Raw genomic sequence first — 25,985 nt, 5'->3', positions numbered from 1 at the left:
TCACCACCACATTCTGAAGGTTTACCAAAAAAACAGGAGAAGGTTGTGTTACATGATCCAATTCATGCCCCCCCCACCGCAAAAGGTGGTCTAAAAACATGACATAATGAGTTTGCCGTGAAGGAAAGCCAGAAAACTAAAGCTGGAAGTGAATTGGTCTACTTATAATACATTTGCAGCTGCCTTCATCCATGAGAATTAAAAAAACAAAACAAATCAGAACCTCAACAGGATAATTTCTTTATTAAGGTGAGCCAACAAATTACAAAAGAATCAGCAGGTTTTGGAGGATTCTTCAGGCAGGATGTTATGTTAAAGCAAAAAAAAGCAAGAATGGGTTGGGGGGAGAAAAGCCCTAGTGATATAATTTTAGAAACATAGAAAGTGTAATTTCACAATTAAAACAGAAATCTTGTATTTCATGATTCATTGTGCTTGGGCTCCATCTCCACACGGTGAAGTCTAGAAACCTCTTAGCCCAAGGAAAAAGGATCAGATTGCTCCAGATTCATTTTGCAGCATCAGCGTTGGCTCAGGCCCCTCTCAGCCACCCCTCAGCGTGAAGCTCAGGAACTTGCCGCTTTGCAGCTCATGTGCACCAACTGTGTGTTGTTCAGCCAAGGACGGCTCCAGACCTGGAATTTGCAGGTTTGTTTCTGGAGGGGGTGCGGGGAGAGAAGGAAGAGAAAAACAAGGATCCAGACAGTTAAGACTCAGGGCAAATCCATCACCGTGACTTACATTAACCGGAAATTCTGGTACGTATGTTAGAGAAAACTTGCACAGACATCTCAAGTCAAAGATGTGGCTACTTACTTTGGCTCAATGGGCGACCGTCTCCTCTACCCTCTCTTGGTGGTCTTCCTACATCCCACCCTGTAGTGAGTTTGACCCCGGAACGTTGGCAAGGAGTCAGGTGTGCGCTGACACAGTATCCTATGTACCGTTTCTACCACACAGACCTGTATAGCCCTGTATATTGGGCCTTTTATGGTGGCCATGCAAGAAGTAGGTTTCTTCTTGCACGCAGCATAGGTTAGGAAAGGAGTCATAGTGAAATTTCACAGCTGCATGATCTCATTCTCTGAGATAAGGATGTTGTTTCACTCTCCTGTGAGAAACTGGAGGAGAGCTGCCCTTTCTCCGGAGGGGAGTGATTTCTTTCTCAGCCTCTGTGAGGTTCATCAGATGAGGCTGAAATCCCGCATCCTTACTGGGGCTTTCTGCTTCCAGATCCTTTGTGGGATTAAGATTGGCTCCTTTACACAGGTGGACACGTGCTTTGAGTCGAGGACTTCCTTTTTCAGGAAGTTCTATATGTTTCATTTTACAGCTGCTAGATGGCACTGTAATTGTATCGCCACACCGTCATTACGCACAGCCGATAGATGGGATTCCCTTATCAGGTTATCTCTGATCTTTTGAAAAAGCAGGATAAAGGTCATAACCCACGGGAGGGGACCTGGAGGCTGACGACGTCATGTAAAGGACCTGCAAACTTCCGTGAGCAACCAATCTTGATTGCATGATATAAGCCCTGTGTGGAGAAGCTCTGTGACTCATGATAGGCTGTGCAACTGAGGAGAGACACCTATAACATCCAGCAGGCTCATTCACTCTTTGTTCTCACTTTGGGAGGAGGAAAGGTGCCCGCCTGCCCAAAGACTGTAGGCCCTTGAAACGACACCCCATTGCACCCAGCAAACCAACGCAACACCCATTGAGGAGACTGTGGTCCCAAACGGAGGGACCTGTTGCTTTCTGTTGCATTTACTGTTTATATCTGCATCCATATTACAACTGTGTATTCAATAAACTGTATGTCATTCTTTTATACAAGTGGTCTTGTTTCATCTTGGTAACCCCAGAATCTGTTTTGATTGGGCCCTGCGTGAATCAGGCCTCCAGATTGATCCAGAAAGGCCCCCAGCTTTCTGAGATCAGAGATCCTTTGATGGTTCACAGCACCAACCCTCTCTCCCACCCCGTCTCAGGCCCTGTGCTCCTTTTTGTCCTCCCCTGCCCCTCAGTTCCTCTTGCTCCTTTCTTGGTTGTCTCTACTCCAGCCTTCCCCAACCTGGTGTCCTGTAGATGTTTTGGACTACAACCCCAAGTATCCCTGACCATTGCCCATGCTGGTGTTCATGGGTGTTAGGAACATAGGAAGATGCCTTATACAGAGTCAGAACCTTGGTCCATCTAGCCCAGTAGCGTTGATGCTCGCTGGCAGCAATTACTCTCCAGGGTTTCTGGCAGGTGTTTTTTTCCAGCCCTACCTGGAGAAGCTAGGAATTGAACCCAAGTCCTTCTACATGCAAAGCAGAGACTCTACCATCCAAAACATCTCGAGGGCAGCAGGTTGGGGAAATCATGCCATGCCCATCTGATCTTTGTCTTCCCACCCAACGTTCTTTCAAGTCTTCACTTCTCAATCTTCTACAGTCTCTCTTCCAGCTTCAGTGGGCGACCCACACAGCAACCCTGCCTCCAAGCAGTGTCACCATTCCTGCCCTCAGAACACCTCCTCTCCTGCCCATGAGCCACACACAACTCCTCTCAAAGTCATTGCAAGAACAAGATTATAAAGCTGCATTTGTTTTTTGGTTTTTCCTGTGACCAAGAATGGAGGCAATCAAGCACAGCCCATCTAAAGGTGATGATGTTGGCGGCATTGGGATGGCTGAAGGGCACCTGGAAACAACAGACAAGGGTTTTTCTTGGCAAGGGCCTTAGAGGGGTGCATTACGGAAGTGGCCTAAAGGCACCTAGTTTACAAACATCTGTAGGGCCAAGTCACATTTCAGCTGATCTCGAGAGATGGATCAGATTTCTTTTTATACCACTGTAAGCCAGAAATGTATAACCGCATAAAGGTTCATATAATCAAAGCTATGGTTTTCCCAGTAGCAATGTATGGCTGTGAGAGCTGGACTATAAGGAAGGCTGAGCGCCGAAGAATTGATGCCTTTGAACTGTGGTGCTGGAGAAGACTCTTACGAGTCCCCTGGACTGCAAGGAGGTCAAATCAGTCCATCCTAAAGGAAATCAACCCTGACTGCTCATTGGAAGGACAGATAATGAAGCTGAAGCTGAAATGTTTTGGCCACCTAATGCGAAGAGAAAACTCCACGGAAAAGACCCTGATGCTGGGAAAGACTGAAGGCAAAAGGAGAAGGGGACGGCAGAGGATGAGATGGCTAGATAGCATCACCGATGCAATGAATATGGACTTGAGCATGCTCCGGGAGAGAGCGCAGGACAGGAAGGCCTGGCGTGCTATGGTCCGTGGGGCCACGAAGAGTCAGACACGACTGAACAACAACAACAAAGCCAGAAACTCCTACAATTCTTTAGTTTTAGGGTCACCGCCGTATAGCGAGGGCAGATCTATCTAGCGTCAGCCCTGACTGGCAGCAATGGCAGCAAGGGTTTCAGGCAGGATGTTTTCCTAGCCCTCCCTGGAGTTGCTGGGCATTGAACCTGGCACCTTCTGTGTGCAAAGCAGGGGCTCCGCCACTGGGCCACAGCCCTCCCATTGGTGCATCTCACTCAGTATCGCTCACACTGAGCAGTGCTGGCTCCGGGTTTGGGGGGCCCTTGGGCAAGACCCCCTCCCTGGCCGCCCCCTCAGTGAATCCCCCTTCTCACCACCATGGTCCCCAGCTGCTCTGGCCCCTCTTCCTCTTCCTCATCACTTGCTTGAGAGGCAGAGAGCCAGGGAGCAAGCAGGCCGCGGCATCTGCTGCTCCTCCTTCCCACCACCACCGTTGTCTGGGCCAGAGCAAGAGACAAGTGAACAAGCAGGCTGCGAGGGTGAAGAGGAGGCGCAAGCTGGGGCGTGGGCCCTCGGCAGGTGACCCACCATGCCTCCTATTAATGTCAGCCCTGACACGGAGCGGAGAGACTCTCCAGGGTTTCAGGCAGGATTTTGTCCCAGGGATGGAACCTGGAACGCTCCGCAAGCAAAGCGAGGGCTCTACCACTGAGCGACGACTTCTCCTTCTTCTAAACCGATGCACGTTTAAACCACTCTTGACCCTGCCATGGCTTCCTTCAACCAAGGCACTCCAGGAGGTATAGGATCTTGGAATCTCTCACGCAATTCTCGTAACAAAAGGAGAGGCGGTGTGGTGTAGTGGTTAGAGTCTTCAACTAGGACTGGGGAGGCCTGGGTTCTCGGTGCCATTCTGCAGTGAAACTCCCTGGGTGACTTTGGGCCGGTCACTGACTCTCCGGCTAACCTACCTCACAGGGCTGTTGTAAGGAGAAAATGGAGAGGAGGAGGATCATGTATGCCACTTTGGGCTCCTCGGAGGAAAGGCAAGACATAAATGTAACAAATAAAGATCTCAACAAGGTCCCAAGGTCATCTGCATGGGTGTTTGACGGGAAGCCGCCTTCACAAAGCCAACAATCTGCTTTCAAGGCTGGTTGAGAAGCGTGTTGACGGAGGAGCACGCCCTTCCTTGTCGGCACTGGATAAACTCAGAGCCCTGAAGCAGCCCAGACAAGAGCCGGGTTCTCATCTCACCTGCTGATCTGCCGCCGGGGGAACTGCGCAGTGTTCCAGCTCCGCTTGGTTCAGCCCCGATCCACCTTCCTTCTTGCACTGCGTGTTCACCAGCTCCACCGTCAGGTAGTACATTGCGCCCTCCACCACCTGTGGGAGAGTGGGGGGCGGGGGGAGAATGCCACTTATATAGTGCCAGCCCTGTTCTTGACAATTTGCAGAGTAATGCAGGCCCCCAAAACACTAGGTCCCTTCCCAAGGGTCTTTTACCATCCAAATTTCAACAGTGAGTGTCAGGGAAGGATTGGGCCCATGGTTGTATCTGCGTGCAGCTGTACGTACCTGGGGTTACTGTGGCAAGCCCCCTCCCTGATTTATCAGCAGAGGAAAATTCAAAGCGAGTTTCCCCGAAGCCAAGAGGGTGACTAATCCTAATCACCCCGATAAGTCTGTTGCCATTTTGTCCTGGAATATAGCGGGATGGAAGGCTAGAGCCAATGGTACCGATTGGATGAAATATTTATCCAAATATGCAGTGATCTCACTGCAAGAAACAAGGCTCATTGCAACAGACGAGTTATGGATACCAGGATTTACAGTGTGGGTTAAACCAGCACAGAAAAGAAATGATATAGGTAGAGCTGTAGGGGGGTTAGTCATAAAGAAGAGCTGGGGTGTGTGTGTGTGTGTGTGTGTGTGTGTGTGTGTGTGAGAGAGAGAGAGAGAGAGAGAGAGAGAGAGAGAGAGAGAGAGAGCTTATTAATATTGCAATCTCAATTCCTACTTTTGTGTTGATAAAGTTCAATATTGATGGTCTGGTGTTAATTATGATAAATGTATTTCCCCCCTCTAACATATCAGGAATATAGAAGTGGCACTAATGCATGTCAGGGGTCGGGGGGGAGAAATGTCAGTTCTGTGCTTCATGTGATGATCCAGGGTCCAGGTTCTAAAATCATCTACCTTCACCATGGAGCTAGGGTGGGACTAGTGGAGGCTGGTCGCTCTGGTGTCGGTGGGGCGGTGAATCCTCTCTGGGTTGCCATCAGAACCAGTCAGAGCAGTCCAAGGTGCTCCTTTAGAGTTCTGACTGGTGACTGAAACCTGGAGCGGATTCACTGGGTGGGACTCACTGGCTCACTTTTGGTCCATAAGGCACAGTTTGGAAGGGACCTCAGAGGCCATCTAATTCAACCCCCCAGTTCAATCCAGGCTCTATCTACAGTGCAAGGTACACCTGTATACAGCTTCCCTGGTACATCTCTGGATGATTTGCACGAGATCAGCAAGGGCGTCCAACTCCCACTTGTTCTAACAATTGCATTAAGATCCCCCCATTCTACCTCTCTGAAATCAGGAAAGCCAGCGGAAGGTCTAATCATGGCTGGATTTTTCTTTTCTTTTTTTAATATATTTGTATTTATTTTATTTTTATAAATGAAATAAACAATACCAAAATTACCAACAACTTAATCAATACTTCAATTTCCCAACAGTACAATATTCTGATGAGGACACCACAATAACAAAGAGAGAAGAAAAAAGAGGGGGCAAAAGGGAAAAGGGAGGAGGAAAGGAAGTGAAGAAAAAGGAAAAATTCCCTCCCCCTCCCCCTCTCCCCCCCTTAAAGAATTGAGTTTAAACTCCAACAGCCCCCCAGCCTCCGATGCCATTCTATTTTAAAAACTATATCTATAACCTTAACAATCTTACAGTTTAATAAACAACCTTACATTTCTGTATCATATCATCTTATACCAAAGAAACAGGTCTACAATTCATTCCCGAAAGCCTATATTATTAGTAATAATAATAATAAATATAGTATTATATAATAATAAAACTTAATATAAACCTTCAACCATCAGTAATATATTTTATACTAGATATATTATCTATTTTAAAATAAAAAATATAAAGAAAAGCAGGAAAAAATAAAAGACAGAAGATGAAAGAGAGTAAACCAATATAAATAGAATCATTTATCTTCTGAATTAGCCTGGATCATGTAGACTAAACACAAACAGTTAACGAAGCTTGTTTAAAGATTCCAGCTCATGGGGTTGTAACAGAATTCTCATGCATTTTTACGTTAAGCCATGCCTCCTCCATCATGGCTGGATTTTTCTGTGGATGGAAGGACTGAGCCCCATTAAGTTCTGATTTTTTTCTTATATATCAGAAATATATCCCCCCAGTATCATCACAGTACTGTTCATCAGTGACGTGGCTGTACTTGGAACAAGTACTGGAGGAGCAGAGTGTGGAGTTTCCGAATGCCCTGCTTATTCTATTAGGGTTCATCACTAGTTGCTCAACAGCATGGCCTATCGGAGGGTATCCCTGCAGGACTGAATTATTGGCTAGCGACGTTTGTGAAAGGTGTGTTCGATTTAACAGTCTGCTGCAGGTATTAAGAGAACAAACCAAAGGCCACACATTTCTGCCCCACACACCAGCTACCCCTAGGCATATGGAATGGCTCACCTTTGACTAGGGATGTCTGTCGCTTGGAATTCCGTCTTGCTTTTGGCTCAACGGAATTCCACGGGATGCCTGGCTCGGCTTGCATTTGCGGGCTGAGCTGCAGCTTTTCCACCCAACTCCATTGAGCCAGCCGTAATTTGCTCAAATAGAGATTTGCAGCCACAATTTGCATGATGTGCGCAAATTTGGGGCACAATTTGAGTAATGTGCGTGAATTTTGGGCCCAATTTGTACAAGTTACACAAATGTGCACAAATTGCGCCTGTAAGTTGCGCAAATAAAAAATACGGAAAACCGCAAACTTGCCCAACTCACTGCAGAGCAAGCTGGGCTCTGCAGGATAAAAATGGACTAAAGCCCAGGGGGCCGAATCAATGGAAGCTCTTCGAGCTCCACCCTCCAGATGGATTTCTCTGAAATCCCTACTCTTGACTCATCCTAGTCTAAAATTAGACAAACGCTGGAAAAGCCAGCAGGATTTTAATACTGAGTGTGTAGAGCAGCTGTTCCCAACCCGGTGGCCCTGAGCTTTCTCAGACTAGAACTCCCAGCACCCCCCAGCCAGACCTGCTCATTGGGGATGCTGGGACTTATAGTCCAACACAGTAGTAAGATGCCAGGTTGTGAAAGGCTGGCCTAGAAAAGCAGCTTCCCTACCAGCCTTTGAAGGGGGAAAGGACTCAGGACTTCCTTCCGATCCTCCCCTGACCTCCAGCCACTTCCCTTCAAACCCCCCTTGCCCCCAGACATGCACCGCAGCCTCGTACCTGGCTTTGTGCCTTCAAGATACGCAGCACCTTGTAATAGAAGATGCTGTTGCTGGCCTTGTTGTAGGCTTGCACGGCGAAGGCAGCAGCCTGCTGCACAGCCGGATCAGAGACGGGTCGGTCCATCGGGGCCCCGGGCATCGGCACGCTGGCTGCACTGAGCGCAGGTAACAGCAGCAGCATCAGGCCGAGGATGCGTGGAGAGCCAACAGGTGAGAGCAGTTGCTGTGCCATGGCTAGGGAGAGCGTGGATGAGCAGGCAAGGAGTGGAGCGTGCGGGCTGCTCTTATACGGCACAGCAGCCACACCCATGCAGCAGAGCCAGCCAATGAATGGAGCAGTAGCAAAAGCGTGAAAAGGCAGGTGAGAGGTGGGGCCATGCCCACTTTGGGAGAAGGCCACGCCCACTTAAGGAAGGAGAGGCTGCTGTGTGAGAGGCAAGGATACCGGGGCAGTTCGGGTTGGAACTCAGGGCAGATGTCCAGAGCCCGGGGGGCAAATGATCACCAATGGAGTGGCAGGTAATAGCAACAGCAGCAAACAGGCCCAGCGTCAGCACCTGGCCTAGCATGGGCATCTAAAAAACCCCCAAAGACATTTTTATAGTCTGATGTCGGCTGGCTGGGCATCTAAATGATTATGGACTCTCCCATGATTATTTTTACTTTATATATCTATCTATCTCCTTTTCTACAGCAAAGTCATGCTGATTTCCAGGTAAATGTGTTTTGCATCAGGACAATGGCAGCAAACTCCGTTTTAGTCCTGTGGTCATGACACTGCTTTGATGTAAGTGAGTTTAAAATGTGAAACTGCGCATGCTCAGAGGATTTTTCTTGTTTGTTTGTTTAAATCAAGCTTAGCAAACAGGCTTCCCCCCTCTAATGTATCAGGAATGTAGAAGTGGCAGTAATGCATGTCAGGGGTCGGGCAGGAGAAATGTCAGTTCTGTGCTTCATGTGATGATCCAGGGTCCAGGATCTAAAATTATCTACCTTCACCATGGAGCTAGGGTGGGACTAGTGGAGGCTGGTCGCTGTGGTGTCGGTGGGGCGGTGAATCCTCTCCGGGTTGCCATCAGAACCAGTCAGAGCAGTCCAAGGTGCTCCTTTAGAGTTCTGACTGGTTCTGTCTGAAACCTGGAGTGGATTCACCGCCCCAATGACATGGGAGCCACCAGTCTCCACTGGGTGGGACTCATTGGCTCAGTTTTAGTCCATAAGGCACAGTTTGGAAGGGACCTCAGAGGCCATCTAATTCAACCCCCCAGTTCAATACAGGCTCTATCTACAGTGCAAGGTACACCTGTATACAGCTTCCCTGGTACATCTCTGGATGATTTGCACGAGATCAGCAAGGGCGTCCAACTCCCACTTGTTCTAACAGTTGCAATAAGACCCCCACATGCTACCTCTCTGAAATGGAGAAAGCCAGCGGAAGGTCTAATCATGACTGGATTTTCTGTGGATGGAAGGACTGAGCCCCATTAAGTTCTGATACCCCAAATTAATTTCTGGGCTTCAGAATTCTTTCATTCTAAATTTATGTTGTTTGCACCAAGCTCCAAGTGGTAGTTCTTGGGACTCTGGTAAAAAAACACACACACAAAGTAGATAGATCCTAACCCTTCTGAGCTCGGGTCTATACTGGAGCCCCTGTCGCTTGTGAGAGATTGCTGTGCTACAATTTTGCTGCTCTGTGGGCTCACATTGATGAATACAGCAAAGTCTCTACTGCAGAGGTCCCGAACCTTTTTGGTTTGGTGGGCGTATTTTGTCATGGGCGCTCTTCATAAAATGGCTGCCTTTGTGGACGTGGCCAAGCACAAAAGGATCATTTTGCAGAAGGCAAACTGATGAGAGTCAAAGAAGAGCAACTTCCCTAAGAACCTAAGTATGTTAGAGGCGGGATTTGAACTCCAAAACACGAAGCCACCCTTGTGAGCTCGAACACAGTTCTTCACTTTGCAGCATCCCAGGCTTCCAGTTAGAACAATTAACTTCAAGAAACTGAAGAAATAAAATTACAATCAGGAGGATGCAGGGAGCGTGATGGGCACCAAGGGAGGCAGATGTCTAGAGGCAGGGAAGATTGACTGAAATCACGATGATTTAAAGGGAAAAGGTTGAGTTAAGTAACTGATTAATGGGTCAAGTTTCCCATTGATACTTCTTCAGATATCTCTTCAGTAATGGTGTACATTTGATGACTTACCCATGCCAGTGTAGAATAAAATAGGATATTATTTACACCATTTGATTCTTACAACCAGGCTTTGCATCACTCTGTCACACTATACATTTTGCACACTTTCCTCTTTTTTTTAACCCATAGAAGGAATGTCTTTTAAATATCCTCATATCAGGTCTTTCTTAAACCAGCACCCATCACAGTTTGTGAGGTTAAGCAGGAGAAGATAGGAACCTACACCTGGGACCATTTCTTTGCCTTCTGTTCTTTCCCATGTTGCTCCTTTCTGCTTCATTCTGCCTTGGCCCACCCTACTCACTGGACAGGCTAGAGCAGTTTTGTTAAGTTAAAGCACTGGTCCCAATACAGATCCTTGTGGGACTCTCCTGTTTACATACCCTCCATTCGACCCTCCATTAGGTGGAAATGAAATGCCTTACATCTGGTAGAGTGCAAATATTTGAGAAATCTTTGACAAATTCCACATAGTAACAAAAAAGAAGCAGAAGAAGCAAAACAGCAAACAAAAGTTAAATGGCAACTGCGGATAAGGTGAAGCCAGATCTGATAGATGGGGCCAGCTAGAACAAATTTGTTTTCATACGGTAAAAATTAAGTGCTTTATGTTTGGTAAGTAATACTGTGTTTGACCACTGCCTATTTATTGACTGATCCTGTCTTGAACTGCCCTCTTGCTGGACTGATACTTCTGTGCTTGAACCTTTGCCTGTTTATTGACAAGCCATTCGATTTGCCCCTCAACTGCGTTAATGCTGAGACTGCAGGACATTATGTTTGGTGGGTAAAATGGAAATAACTTATAGAATTCCGCAACATTACAAAACCAAAGGAGCAAACAAAAATGCAATGCCAAGAGCTGATAAGTCGAAGCCAGATCTGATAGTCACTGGGCAGACTGGGGCAGTTTTAAGAACATCAGAAGAGGCCCACTGCCACAGACCAGAGGTCTTTCTAGCCCTGTATTCTGGTCTCACATTGGCCAGGCGGCCAGCTGCCTGTGGGAAGCCCCCAAGGAGAAAATGACCACAACTGCACTCTCCAGCTCATGTTCCCCAACATCTGGTATACAAAGGCATACTGCCCCGATACTGAAGGTAGCATGGATACTTGTAGCCACTGAGGGCTTTCTCCTCCATGAATTTGTCTAATCCCCCTTTGAAGCCATCCTAGCTGATAGCCATCTCCACATCTCGTGGTAGCGAATTCCATAGTATATCTATGTGCTGTGTGGAGAAGTCCTTCCTTTTATCTGTCCTGAGTCTCCACCATTCAGCTTCATAAGATGACTCTGACTTGCAGCATTATGGGAGAAAACTTTTTCTCTGTCCACCTTCTCAACACTGTGTGTAATTTTGTGCACCTCTATCACATTTCTCCATACTCACCTTTTTTCTAAGCTGAACAGTCCCAGATGTTATCACCATTCCTCATAGGGGAGTTGCTACAGGCCCTTGATAATGTTGGTTGCCCTTTTCTTCACAATTCTTTTTCGTTTTAACCGCTCTAAATAATTTGGTGTCATCAGCAAACTTGGGCATCTCACTGCTCACCTCTAACTCCAGATCATTTACAAATTAAAAAGCAATGATCTCAGTATAGATCCCTGTGGGACCCTGCACTTTATATCCCTCCATTGCTAGAATTAACCCTTTATTCCTACTCCATGCTCTCTGTTGTTTAAGCAGTTACTGATCCATAAGAGGAGCTGTCCTTTATTCCATGATTGCTACGTTTGCTCAGGACTCTTTGATGAGGGAATTTATCAAAAGTCTTTTGGAAATCCAAGTAAACAATGTCTACTGGATCTCCGCTGTACATAGGTTTATTGTCACTTCCTAAGACTATGAAAGGTTAGTGAGACAAGGCTTTTCAGAAGTCATGCTGATTCTTTTTCAGCAGGACATGTCCTTCTATATGCCTACCAATTTTATTTTAATAATGCTTTCCACCAATTCACCTGGAATGGATGTTACGCTAACAGGTCTGTAATTACCTGGATCCCCCCTTAAAAAAAAAAAGAAAAGATGTTATATTTACCATTCTCCAGTCTTCTGATACAGAAGCTGATTTTAGGGATATGTTACATATTTTTGTTAGAAGATCAGCAATTTCACAGTTGAGTTCTTGAAGAACTCTATGATGGATGCTATTTGGACCTGGTGATTTCTTAGCTTTATCAATAAAGTCTAGAACTTAATCTCTTGTCACTAGTATTTGCCTCTGTTCCTCAGACTCCCTCTCAGAAAATATCAGTTCAGCCACAGGTATCTGCTCTACGTCTTCTGCAGTGAAGACAGACAAAAAGAACTCACTTATGGTGTCTGTCTTCTTATCTTCCTTTAGTATGCCTTTAACTTCGTTGTTCTCCTGTGGTCTAATTGTCTCCCTAGTTAGTGTCCTGCTTCTGATACATATATAGAATTCTTTATTATTGACCTTGATGTGATTAGCAATATCCTCCTCAAAATCCTTCTTTTGCGTCACTTACTGCCTGTCTGAATTTCCTTGGTGTAAGTTTGTGTTCCTTCTGTGTTCTCTTCATTTGGGCAAAACTTCCATTTTCAGAATGAAGTCTCTCCCTCCCATCCCTTCTCATAACTTCCTTGACGCTGTTCCTTAATCATGCTGGTGATCTCTTGGAATTGGTGCTACCTTTCCTGATCTGTGGTAGACTTTCTACCTAAGCTTCTATTATTGTTGTTTTGAGAACCTCCAAACATTTTGGAGAGATTTAACTTTCTTGACTCCCCCTTTCAACCTCCTTTTTATCAGTGCAGTCATTTTAGAGAATTGTCCTCTTTTGAAGTCAAATGTGAGTATGTCAGACTCCCTTGGCAATTTTCCACTGAAATAAGAATTAAATTCGATAGTACTGTGGTCACTGTTTCCAGCTGGTTCAACAACACTCACATCTTGCACAAGGTCCTGGACAGCACCACTCAGAATTAAATCCAGGATCGCCTCTCCCCTTGTTGGTTCCGTAGTCAACCATTCTAGGGTATTGAGAAACTGTATGTGCACCTTTGCAGCTGTGCAGGAACACAGGTTTGAAAATCGACTGTGTGGTAATTCACAACTGCGTAGCTATGTAGGCGCACAGTGAAAAATATCCCCAGCGCTGCTCACTGACAGACAGACAGGTTCTGTCCAAGCAATGTTGCAAAATAGACTCTACAGCTTTAAAGCGACTTCCACTAGTAAGAGTTATAGGTCCACTGGTTCCCACAATGGACACATTGATGCCTCGAGGGAAGCCAGTAGCAGGACATGATGGTAATGCCCGCCTGCTCTTTTGCCCCAGCATCTAGTGCTGCTTCTGAATATGGAGGCTGCATTTACCTATTGTGGTGAATTTCCATGGAGAGACCTCTCTTCCTTTCGTGTCGAGGGGCAGGGAAGTTTGATTGAAATCAAGGGAATTTCAACAAAAAAGGCTGATTGAAATCCTTGATTCAAATCACATTTCCTGTTGATTTTTCTTCAGCTGTTTCCTAAAATAATGGTGCAGATCTAACCACGAAATCATGTCAATGGAGAACTAAATAGAGGGTTTTTTATTTATGTATTACATTTATAGGCCACCATTTTTCCTCTTTAAGAAACCCAAGGCGGCATACATAATCCTCCTCCTCTCCATTTTATTCTCACAGCAACAACCCTGTGAGGTGGGCTGGGCTGAGAGTCTGTGACTGGCCCAAAGTCACCCAGTGAGCTTCAATGGCCGAGTGGGGACTAGAACCCGGATCTCCCAGCTCCCACTCTCGCCACTACACCACACTGGCTCTTATTATTTACACTGTTTCATTCTGGCAAGCAGGCTTTGCATCTCCCTGTCACACTATACATTTTGCACACACTCCTTTTTTGACCTATAAAGGGAATGGTTTTAAAATATCCCCATATCATCTGTCTTATGAGCAGTACCCACAACAGTCTGCGAGGTTAAGCAGGGGAATATAGGAACCCTCACACAGGGCAATGTATTTATCTTCGGTTCTTTCCCATTTTGCTCCTTTCTGCTTCATCTAGACTGCTTCGCACAACACAAAAACCCATGGTTTGTTAACCGTGATTATTTGGGACTCCACGAGTCTACTGGCTCCAAAATGCTCACCCACTCTAGCTGTACGAAACAATTCAGGGACCCTACATCCCTGGGTTGTTTAGCATGATGTGCGAAACTGAAATTGTGGGTTGCTGTGGGACAAACCACAGCAACTCACAACTCTGGGTTCGCCTGTCACACTAAACCACCCAGGAATGGAACATCCCTGGGTTGTTCAGTGCAGCGGGAATGGTCAAGGGAGAGTACGATCCCTTGCTCTTGCTCACTCACAGCAACCCGTGGTTAACAAACTGCGGGTTGTTTGATGATGTGCCCATTTCCACCTTAGCAAAAGCAAAGTAGCAAACAATAACGAAATGCCCATGGCTGCTTAGGCAAAACGATGTACGATTGTCACAGGACAAACTAGAGCAATTTTGTTTTCCTAAGGTAATGAAATGCTTTCTGTTTGGTGGGTAGAGTGCAAATATTGGAGAAATGATAACATTTCCCACCCTCACAAAAGTAAAGCAGCAAACAAAAATGCAATGCCCATGGCTGATAAGTTGAAGCCAGATCTGATAGCCGCTGGGCAAACTGGAGCAGTTTTAACAATACCAGAAGAGCCCTGCTGGATCAGACTAAAGTCATTCTAGTCCAGCATTCTGGTCACACAGTGGCCAACCAGTTGCCTGTGGGAAGCCCCCAAGGAGAAACTGAGCGCAACAGTACCCTCCACCTCATGTTCCCCAACATCTGGTATACAGAGGCATATTGCCTGATACTGGACTTAATAAGCAGTCATCAGGACTCGTAGCCATGGATAGCCTTCTCCTCCATGCCTTTGTCCAATCCCCTTTTGAAGCCAGCCAAGTCGGCGGCCATCTCTACATCTTGTGGTAGCGCATTCTGTAGTTTAACTACGTGCTGAACCCACCATCTCATCTTCCACCGTTCCCTGCCCCTTCCATGTCTCCATCTATGTTGCCTGCCCCCTGCCCTAACAGAAACCGTAAGAACATCAGCACATAAGGAGCCCTGCTGGATCAGACCCAGGGCCCATCTAGTCCAGCATTCTGTTCACACAGTGGCCAACCAGCTGTCGACCAGGAACCCACAAGCAGGACAGGAGTGCAGCAGCACCCTCCCGCCCATGTTCCCCAGCAACTGGAATACATAGGCTCGCTGCCTCTGGTACTGGAGGTAGCACAGAGCCTGCTGTGATCTCATCCGCTCTGCCTGACCCCCCAGCCTGAGCACAGTCACCAACGCCTTCCTCCCCTCTTCTCCACCCCCCAGCCACTTCCTAGCAAAGTGATCTTCACTCTTTTTCGAAGCGAATCCACTTTGGCTTCAGGCACCACCACTGAGGACCACTCGGGGCCTTTTGAGGGCTGTGGGCAGAGTCTCCTCTCCCCCCATGCCCTGATCAAGCGACGGTGCTGTGCGCTGGACTTGCCTGGAGGCCTTATCGGACTGCCCCCCCCCCCACGGCATCCAAGCAAGGCCTCATCAATCAGTCAGCAGGCAGGCAGATTCCAACACGCTCACATGTTCCCAGGACTGGGATGGGTCTTTTCCTCAACACGGAGACAGTGCTCTGCTCTACTGAGTGCTGCAAAATAGCCCAGCACAGGCCACACTGCGCTCTCTCTGTCTGGGGTTGTTCACCCAACCCGCTAATGCACACCCAGTGGTTGAGTGTGGGTTGTTTTGAACTGTGCGTTATTTGCTGAACTGTGGGTTACTGTGTTGTCTGAACGCAGCCAGATGGCTTTTCAACCATGCAATGTGGCTTATTTTCTCAAACAAGCCCCCTTGAGAACCCATGGTTTGTGGTTGGGTTGTTCAGGGAGGTTAACACTGTATGGTTAACAAGCAACCCAGGCTGCATTCAGACAGCACAATAATCCACCCTGCGGGAAATGTGCTGCATTCAGACAACATACTAACCCACGGTCCAACAAACAACCCATGGTTCAAAACAACCCACATTCAACCACTGGGTGTGCATTAGCGTGTTGGGTGAACAGCCTCCCCCCCACACCTGTGCATTCAATTTCCCCTCCACCTTCAAGCCTATCACATTTTCTACAAAGAAATGACCAAAATTATCTAAGAGACATTTTCTTACCAAAGAGAGTTCCAGTGCTTAGAACTTTGAACAGGCCAGCCAGCAAGGAAAAGTAGCTAAGAATTTGCTTTCTTTCCAGTATGGACCCTACCTCTTAACGGCTCACTGGTATGTTGGTGACATTCATCTATGATGTTTTACACTTCCCTCTTGAAGCAATATGTTCTGTTCCTTATATCCATCAGACCTGTGATTATGAATTTATTGCTTTCCTCATCCTATTGAAAACCATACATCTTCTGGAAAAGTACTGTTTCACCCCTGCAATCAAGCCTCAATAAAGATCACTTAGAGAGCCAGACAAAGAGAGGAAGTGATAGGCTTTGGCAACTGGAAATTCGGAAATGCTCACCTTTTTGCCCTGGAACGTTTTGCTCCGAACAGAAAAATATTCCTTACCTCTCACCTGGCAGCCTTGCCATTGTTCTGTGTATTTTAAAAGCAAAAGAACTTCTTGGCTTATGCCACCCATTCTTCAAAGCATCCAGCCTCCATCCTTTGACCGGAGTGGATATACAACGAGCAGCATCACTGTTCAGCTTTGACCGTCCCTATCTTTCAGCGTTTCTAACACCAGATAAATAAATGAGAAAACTGAAGACCTCACCTGGATAGCTGAAGTTCTGAAATCTTGACCAAAACATTAGCGTGTTCGTTGTGTTCTTTTCCCAAATGTTCCTATTCATTGTTATCTCCGGTTTTGTTCTCCCCATCTTTCCCTCTGTAGGAGGAAAATCCAGCTGCTCCCATGAAATCCTTCCAGATCCTCTGCCCCACTGGCTGTCACTGCTGAGCGTGACCCCTCCCGGAGAGAACAGTGAGAGCATCACAGGTTTCATCACAATCACCACTTCTGCCCGGGGGGAGGGGAGAGTAGTTGTCATCCCCAAGCATCCCCCTTGGGAGATGTCATTTGCGGATGCCTATTAGGACCATCTTTCTACGCTATGACCCGATTCGCACAGAACGCTAACCCATGGTTTATTTAACCCATGCTTTGTTGCCCTACCTAGGGTTTGTCTAGCAGATGAATGAACAAACTGTGGTTTGTTTTCTCAGTCCTGGAGTTGTCTGTTTCCCTGCTCTTTCACCCACTCCTTACGTGGGGCTACCTGTGAAGAATGCACCAGAGGGGCTGCTAAACAGTGCACAGAACTGGGACCATATTACACCCATCCTGAAAACCTGCACTGGTTACCAATGGCTTTCCAGGCTCCATTCATTCATTTTGTGTCATTTCTTTTATTACATTTCTATACCGCCCCATCGTTTGCGGACACCTATTAGGATCATCTTTCTACACTATGACCCGATTCACACATAACGCTAACTCGTGGTTTATTTAACCCATGGTTTGTCGCCCTACCTAGTGTTTACATTAGAGGAAATTTCTCTAAAATGAGTGCACTGATAAAAAGAAGGTTGAGATGGGGAGTCAAGAAGGTTAAATCTCTCCAAAATGTTTGGCGGTTACTCCAAACCACGATAATACAAGCTTAGGAAGATCGTATACCACAGATCAGGAAAGGTAGCACCAATTTCAGCAGGGTCAATGCAAGGGCGTGTCGTCAGTCTAAATGGGCAGAGTTAGGGAGTGGTTTGAGATGCTCTGCCAGAACAGCCACTCACTGGAGCCAAAGCAAAAGGGAGCCACCTTAAGGGAGGTGGGTTTAAGCGGGTTTAGCCATAGCTGCCTATTGTCAATTTTGCAGCAACTTCTCTACCTTGCAAAAACTTTCCCTGACAGAGACTTCAGGAATAGCTATTTAGGCCCTAAGGCAGACATTGAGTTTCACTGAATCTGTATTGTGGAAAAGCTTGCTATCAATATAATTAAAGCTGTATTAGCTTGAAGTTCAAGTCTCTGTTTTGTTGATTGTGTAGAGGGAGGGCTGCCGTTCTTGACAGCGATAAACTGAAAGCTAATGAATCACAAGTCCCAAATAGTGTCCATCGTAAAGAACTCAATTGTGAAATGGCTGATCTTCTCAGAAAACTGTGTAACAACTCCCTAGGATCAGCCTCTGTATCAGGAGACTGGAGAGTGGTAAACGTAGTAACTTTTATTTTTTAAGGATCCAAAGGAGATCCAGATAATTACACACCAGTTAATGTCTGTTCCAGGTAAATGGTTGAAAACATAATGAAAAATAAAATTTGTAAGTATATAGAAGGACAGGTCCCGCTGAAACAGAATCAACATGCAAAGTCCCATCTCACTAACCTTTTCGAGTTCATTGAGAGTGTCAACAAAGGTACGGACAGGGGTGATCCGGTAATTGTTTACTTGGACTTCAAAAAGACTTTTGACAAAACTCACTCATCAAAGACTCCTGAGCAAATGGAGCAGTCATGGAGTAATGGAGAGATTCTCTTATTGGTAACTGGTCAAAGAACAGAAAGCGGGGAGCAGAAATAATGAACCAGTTCTTGAAATGGATGGATACAAGCAGCAGGGTCCCACAAGGATCGATATTGGGACGGTTGCTTTTTAAGTTGTGTCTAATGATGTGGAGCTAGGGGTGAGCAGTGAGATGGCCAAATTGCTGATGGCACCAAATTTTTAGAGTGGTCAAAACAAAAAGGGATCATGAAGAAAATGGCAACCAAAATTATCAAGGGGCTGGACCAACTCCCCTATGAGGAATGGTGATACTCTCTGGGACTGTTTAGCTTCGCAAAAAGTTGAGTATGGGGAGACCTGAGAGAGGAATACCAAATTATGCATGGTGTTGAGAAAGTAGACAGAGAGAGGTTTTTCTCTCTCCCATAATACCGGAACCAGGGGTCATCCCATGAAGCTATGCATAGTGGGTAATTCAGGACAGGTGAAAGGACTTCTTCACAGGGCGCAGAGTTAAACTGTGGAATTTGCTACCAGAAGATGTAACGATGGCCACCAACTTGGTGATTAGACAGGCTTATGGAGGATAAGGCTACTAGTCCTGGTGGCTATATATTCTCCACTACGCCTCTATGTACCAGTTCTTGGGAACAGGAGCAGGTATTGCACTCGTGTCCTCCTTGTGGGTTTCTCACTGGGGCCTTTGGTTGGAACACTGGACTAGAAAGCCCTTTGGTCGAATCCAGCAAGGCTCTTCCGCTGTTCCAAAAACTGCTCTGTTCTGACCAGTGACCATCTGACCTTGCTTCAGGGCATCAATCATGGCATCTCATTTTTGTTTGCTGCTTATCTTTCGTGAGGATGGGGGAGTTTGATCATTTCTCAAATATTTACCCTCTACCTACCGAACATAACGTATTTCATATTCACCTCATGCATACACCACTGTTCTAGTCTGCCCCATTACTACCACGCCTTACTTCGACTTATCAATCACGGGCCTTTTTGTTTGCCGCTTCGCTTTTTTTGAGGGTGGTCAATTTGCCAAATATTTCTCAGCTATTTACACTCGACCTACCAAAGATATTGCATTTCATTTTCACCTAATGAGGGTTAGGTGGAGGGTATGTAAACAGCGGGCTCCCACAAGGCTCTGTCAGGGGCGGCCCTAGGCTAGCTGCCAGCTACTGGTGCCCTGGCCGAACCACGCGATTGGTGCCCCCACCCCCAAACCCCAAGGGCGGATGTAGGCTGAGGTTTTTGGTAAACTGGGAAACGGTTTGCCCCTATTTTCTGTTTAAGGAAGGGGCAACCCTTCCCCCTTGCATCTTTGGAAGCAGGAATATGACCATTTATAACGAAATGCGCCACAATTGGTTGGTGTCCTCTTTTCTAAGCACTGTATCAGCAAAGAGGGTCTGATAAAAAAAACAAAGGGGACGAGCGCAGCCGTCCGCTCTGGGAAGGAGCAGAAGTCCCCTCCACAACGCCCAAGAGAGGCCCCTGGAGGAAGAGTCCCGGTTGCATCCTCAAGGCGGCATGGCCAACAAGGCACCCCCAGCCCCTAGGCTCAGCCCTCCGAGGGCAAAGTGAGCGGCTGCTGCTGTGGGGGGCCCTCACCCCCTGCCTCCAACTGGGAGCAGCAGCGGGGCAGGAAGATACCCCACATCCCTTCCACAGCCTCGGTCACATCCCCTCTGCACGCGCATGCCTTTTCCACCCACGGTTCCCCTCCAGTTCGGCATCCCGCTCCCCTTGCCGCCCTAGGCAACCACCTAGTTCGCCTGTATGGGTGGGCCGCCCGGGGATCTGCGCGGGAAGCCAGGCTTGGCACCGCGGCTGTGGCAACGGCTGGGCGTTGGGCCCCTGGCTGGTCTGCCGCCAGTCACCCAGGGCCGCCCCTCCGGCCCGCCTGTGCCTCGGGGGCGAGCGCGCGCCCCCCCCGCCCCCGGGCGGGGGCGGGGCCCGGCCCCATTCATTGGCTGGCCCCGCTGCGTGGGCGGGCCGCCGCGTCCCTATTAGAGCAGCCGCGCGCGGCGCTCCGCACCTTCGCGCTGCCTCCGGCCATGGCGCGCCCGGCGCCCTCACCTGGCGGCGCTCGCGGCATCCTCGGCCTGGGCCTGATGCTGCTCGCGCTGCCGGCGGCGCTGCGCGCGATCCCCGGGGGCGCGGAGGACGTCCCCGTCTCCGACCCCGGCGTGCAGGAGGCGGCGGACTTCGCCGTGGGCGCCTACAACGAGGGCAGCAGCAGCGCCTTCTACTACAAGGAGCGGCGCGTCCTGCGTGCGAGGCGGCAGGTGCGGGGCCGGGGCCATGGGGGGCTGCGGGGGCCTCCAGCCTCTTCCAGGGCCTGGCTGGGGGTGGTGGGAGCTGTAGTCCAGCACGCCTGGAGGGCCCCAGGTGGGGCAAGGCTCCTCCGGTTGGTTGGCAACCCAAATTCGAGGGAGAGCAACTGGGCAGGGGCTGGCTGCTTTTCCCGAGTATCTGTACGCCTCTTCCGGATTATAATCCTGGTTATTTGTGAGCTTCTTTAATGCCTTCCCGGCATTAATTCCTAGAGATTAATAAAGAGGTAGAGAGGTAGTCTGGGGCTGGGGGGCTGGGGGGCAGGGGAAGCCTCCAGCCTCTTCAAGGGCCCGGCTGGGGGTGGTGGGAGCTGTAGTCCAACACGCCTGGAGAGCCCCAGGTGGGGCAAGGCTCCTCTAGTTCGTTGGCAACCCAAATACGAGGGAGAGCAACTGGGCAGGGGCTGGCTGCTTTTCCCGAGTATCTGTACGCCTCTTCCGGATTATAATCCTGGTTATTTGTGAGCTTCTTTAATGCTCACAAAATTAATGCCCGGCATTAATTCCTAGAGATTAATAAAGAGGTAGAGAGGTAGCCTGGGGCTCCTGGCTAAAGGATGTGAGAATATGAGCTGGCGGTGAGGGGGGCATGAAGGTGTTTGTGGGGACATGCAGGAACTGAGTTGGGGAGGCCTGGGTTCGAGCCCCCACTCGGCCAGTGAAGCTCACTGGGTGTCGTTAGGCCCGGCGCTGACTCTCAGCTTAAGCTACCTCACAGGGTTGTTGTGAGGATAAAATGGAGAGGAGAAGGATCACGTCAGCTGCCTCGGGTTCCTTGCAAGGGGGAAAACTGGGAGATATAAATGTGACAAATAAAATAATTTATGGGGGTGCCGTGAGCGTTGCAAGGAAGCGGGTCCTGAACCACTTTGTAGGGGCCGAGACGTGTCTGTTGTGTCTCGGGACGAAAAGGAGCCAGGCAACCTAGATTCAGGGGGAGGGGTGTATAGGGTGTTCCTTGAGCAGGAAGAAAGAGAGACACTGAAAAATTTGGAGTTAACATCTGGAATTAGGGGCATAGGAGGTAGAGGGGTCTGCCTGGAAAGAGCATTAAAGTGCAGAAACTGTCAAGAGAGCGTCAAGTACAGTGATGGCACTATATAAATCCCCCCCCCCCTTCCAGGTAGTGGCGGGAATGAAATACTATCTGACGGTGGAGCTGGTGAAGACGACATGCGAAAAGAAAAGCGGGGAACTGAACGAAGCGGAGCTGCAAAATTGCGCAGTTGCCCCACCCGGACAGCAGCAGGTGAGATTGGAGATTAGCTGTCAGCCTGGGGTGTTGCTGCTTCAGGCCTCTGAGTTTATTCGGTGGCAATAAGAGAGCACGGTCCCTCTGTGCAAAAAGTCTTTTCCAATGGCTCTGGAGGTTGGCTGATTGCTGTGGAAGGAGCTACTTTGAGGAGGTGGCTTCCCGCCTGAGGCACATACAGATGACTTTGGGAATGAGTGAAGATGCTGAGAATTTTGTTAGATCCCAAGCTGGTAGAATTCCCGGAGTGCCTTCACTGAGCGAAGCCATGACAGTTAAAGCCGGGTAGGGAGTGGTTTAAATGTGCAGAACAGATACGCCTTAATGACGTGTCTCCAAACATATTCGGGCATCATAAGTTCTAGCAACATGACCTTTGCAATGTGGCCCGTGCTTATTCTGGACTTCTAATCTTTGTACCTCTGTATCCTTTCTTGACCAATGCAAGCCTCCTTGAAGGGACCATTAGCAAAGCTGAGCATCACCTTCCAGGAAGCGAGCAGGGATCCAGATGGTTGTCTCTAAACGTACTGTGGCAATAGTTCTGAGTGCAGACGCCCAAAACTGCATTCCTGGTGTCCACTTTCATTTTTAAGCCCTTTTCTACATATGGCAAGGTTCAATAGTTTGTGGTTTCATTCAGGTTTCTAGACCCCTCTATGCACTCTGATCATGAGCCTGTGTTCCATCGACACAGCTTGCGCCCGTATCTCAAGGTCTCGTTATCACCAAACGCCTTTATAAACAGGACTGTTCAGCATCCTGCAACAGTAGGTTCCACAGCCCCTTCCTGGAACATCATTATCAATATATGTTCAGCAGCATCATTACGCCCCAGCTCAGTAACACAGCATCTGTTTGGCAGGCAAAAGGCCCTGGCATTGCGTCCTGCTATCTCCAGGAAGAGCTGCAAAAACCTGTCTGAAACCCTGGAGAGCTGCTGCCAATCAGTATGGACAATATTACGCCAGCTCGCCTCGCGGTCTGACTTGGTATAAGGCAGCTTCCTGTGTTTCCGGAAGCAGTGAGTTTCTCTCTTGGGGTTCTGAGCTGTAACCCGAGGCAGCGGAGGCTGGTGGCTCTGATGTCAGTGGGGCGGTGAATCGGCTCCAGCTTTCAGTCAGAACTCTAAAGGTGCTCTCCACTTGGGGGTTGGACTCGATGGCCTTGTAGGCTCCTTCCAACCCTACTATTCTATGATTCCTATGGAGTTCTGAGCGAAACCCAGAGTGGATTCACCGCCCCACTGACATCAGACCCACCAGCCTCCACTGCACCAAAGTCTGTTTTTCTTTAAGGCGGGGCAGGGAATTTGTGGTCTTCCCGCTGCCGTTGGACTACAGTGCCCAGCATCCCTGACCACTAGCCACACTGGCTGGCGAAGATCGCAGCTGAAAGGCCAGGAACGCCTGGGGGCACTGAGGTTCCCCATCCCTCCTTTGATATCCCTTTTATTTCAAATGTGGAGACTCTGCCTTCTCCAAGCATGGGTGCCTCTTCCAGCATGTTCTCTCTCATGCGTGTGTTTTGTTCTTCAAAAGACTCTCTGCCATCAGGCTGAATGGCCCCAATAGCAGCTTTGGGAGTGTAGCGGGGAGAGATTAGATCAGGAAAATTATATGAGCGGGTGACAGAAAATTGTTTTCTCCTGTGCTGTTGCTCCGATCAAAATCTCCTCCTCTCTGCAATCTTAAAAATAATGTACAGGGATTTCCCACAGCCACCGTTTGGCACCAAGGGCTACGTGATGCTTGTTTATGATAGTCACACTTCAAGAATGCTAAGCTATATCTTGATCTGCAGCACACTTCAGGGCTGGATTGGGCCCCTGCTGGAAGTTGCAGGAAAGTGTCCCTTCTGCTCAGAGAGCAGCTGCTAAGGATGACGGTGCTTTGGGGGGCAGGGAACTGGTGCATAGTCCTCATCCAAGTGTTCTGCCTGTTCTGCATCAGGGTCCTAAAGCTGGCTTTGTGCCCTTCAGGATAAAAGTGGCCAGTTCCAACATACATTTGAAAAGCAGTGATCAGTTTAGCCCTCAGTCAGGCCTGTACGCTGTTTTCCCTGCAACAGACCACAATCTGCCCAGCTTATTTGGGGTGGTATTTCTAGAGAGAAAAGGGAGTTCAAACACCCCTCTGTTCGGTTCAAACAAGAAGGAATCAAGAGGAAAAGGAAAGACATTGCAAACCTTAGTTCCTCCAACCCACTCTCTCAGTAAAACATTTGCTTTCCAAATCTTGGCTGTGCTGTGCCTTCAGCTTAGTCTAAGCTATTTTGCAACTGTTTTTACAGTCGCCTCAATTCTTCCCCCACCCGGTGCGTGGTGGGGAACTGGCCTGGTGGAAGCCCTGACTCAGATGTATAGCAATAGCATTCAGTTGTGTGGGCAAAAGCCATCTGCAGATGCTCAGAATCTGCTGTCTCTCCCAGGGTTGGCACAAGGGTGTTGCTGATTACTAACCAGAAGCCAGTAGAGCAGAGTTTGGGACCCAGTCCTACCTCCGGGGAGGCCCAGATGGTCACTCCTCCTTCCTCCCAACCCCAGTGGTTTGGTGGTTTCCTGGCTTTTTGTGTAGCTTCCCCCGCATTCTGAAAGGTCAAACTGATCGATTTATTGCATTTCTGTATTGCCCATCAGTTGAAGCTCTCTGGGTGGTTCACAAAATGAAGATGGATGGGGGGGTCGTAGAGCCGATCAGCCTGCCCCAACCTGGTGCCCTCCAGATGGAGTGAAAGGCACCCGACAATCCACAAAACTCAAGCAGAAAGGGTTTTACACAATCACTACAGCCCTGTTGGGAATGATGGTTGTTGCCCTGAACCACCAAGGGATCTTGGGAGTCAGTAAGCCAGTGAGTCAGGATGGGATGTAGGAAGACCACCGAGAGAGGGTGGAGGTTGGCTGTCGCACACTGAACCTTAGGCATTAGCTCCATCCTTGACTTGGGAGTTTTGGATGAGTTCTCTCTTACATGCCAGGATTTCCAGTTAGTGTAAGTCTGGTGATGGAGTTTCTGCCCGAGTCCTAATGGCTAGGAGCCTTGTTTTTCTCTTCTTTCCACCCGCCTCCTCCAGCAACAAACCTGTGATTTCGAGGTCTGGACCCGTCCTTGGCTGAAAGAAACAGAGCTGATATCTTCAAGCTGCGTAGCCTGAACTTCACACCAAGGGGCAGCTGAGATGAAGTCGAGCCAACTCGCTCATGACCTTGGAGCAGGCTCATCCTTTTTCCGTGGGCTAAGAGATTTCTCGAATTCACTGCATGGAGCCAGGGCACAAGCATACCGTTTGGGGCCTGGTACAAACTTGTCATGCTGGCCCCGTCCTACACACATGCCACAATCCCGTCCCAGCCTTCTAATCTCATTCACCATGAAATAAAAGATTTCTGCAAGAAAAATCATACCAAACTTGCTGCTGCTTTTGTCATTTGCTGGTTCGCCTGAATAAAGACACTGTCTGTTACATTCTCATCTAAGGGAGCTGAACCTGTTTCGGCCCGAGGGCTAAATGCCAATTTGGAGAAGCGCTCGTGGGCCACGCTGCAGTGGTGGGCAGGGCCAAGAATACCAAATCAAAGCGCTCACTGCCAGCAAATCAGCCTTAGGAGAGGCATTTTTGCCTTGTAGAAGGGGGAAGCAGCATGTTCAAAACTGTCTTTTGATCCTCGCGTAATATTTGTAACTTGCCTTTCTTTCGCAAAAGAAACCCGGAGGGCGGAGTGGGGGAACCCATGGCCATCTCCACGTTTGGTGGTAAGCGGTTCCAGAAGTTGCCCACTTGCAGTAATCCGCATTAGTTAATGCGTGTTAACCCCAATGCAGATTAAAAGAAATCCCCGCCGCCCCGCCCAAAGTGAAAAACCGGTCCACAAATCAGAATCTATGCGA

The 25,985-nt window shown here is 48.3% G+C and overlaps 2 protein-coding genes across 2 annotated transcripts; one reads left to right on the top strand and one right to left on the bottom strand.

Annotated features, from left to right (window-relative positions):
• Positions 1-226: 226 nt before the first annotated feature.
• Positions 227-8,341, bottom strand: LOC146334226 (cystatin-like). The gene is made up of 3 exons (XM_084824541.1): positions 7,765-8,341; positions 4,532-4,660; positions 227-656 (listed from the first exon to the last, which is right to left on the bottom strand). The coding sequence occupies exons 1-3, from the start codon at positions 8,074-8,076 to the stop codon at positions 567-569; spliced, it is 531 nt and encodes a 176-aa protein (XP_084680667.1). The 5' UTR covers positions 8,077-8,341; the 3' UTR covers positions 227-566.
• Positions 8,342-20,543: 12,202 nt separating this feature from the next.
• Positions 20,544-25,567, top strand: LOC146334225 (cystatin-like). The gene is made up of 3 exons (XM_084824540.1): positions 20,544-20,795; positions 21,967-22,092; positions 25,171-25,567. The coding sequence occupies exons 1-3, from the start codon at positions 20,565-20,567 to the stop codon at positions 25,249-25,251; spliced, it is 438 nt and encodes a 145-aa protein (XP_084680666.1). The 5' UTR covers positions 20,544-20,564; the 3' UTR covers positions 25,252-25,567.
• The last annotated feature ends 418 nt before the right edge of the window (positions 25,568-25,985 follow it).

The sequence above is a fragment of the Heloderma suspectum genome, chromosome 17, assembly GCF_057233095.1.
Source record: "Heloderma suspectum isolate Gila_16-S chromosome 17, 16-S_ref, whole genome shotgun sequence".
In the NCBI taxonomy this organism is placed as follows: Eukaryota; Metazoa; Chordata; class Lepidosauria; order Squamata; family Helodermatidae; genus Heloderma; species Heloderma suspectum.
Note: the sequence above shows the minus strand (reverse complement) of the source record. Positions and strands in the feature narration are given on the sequence as shown.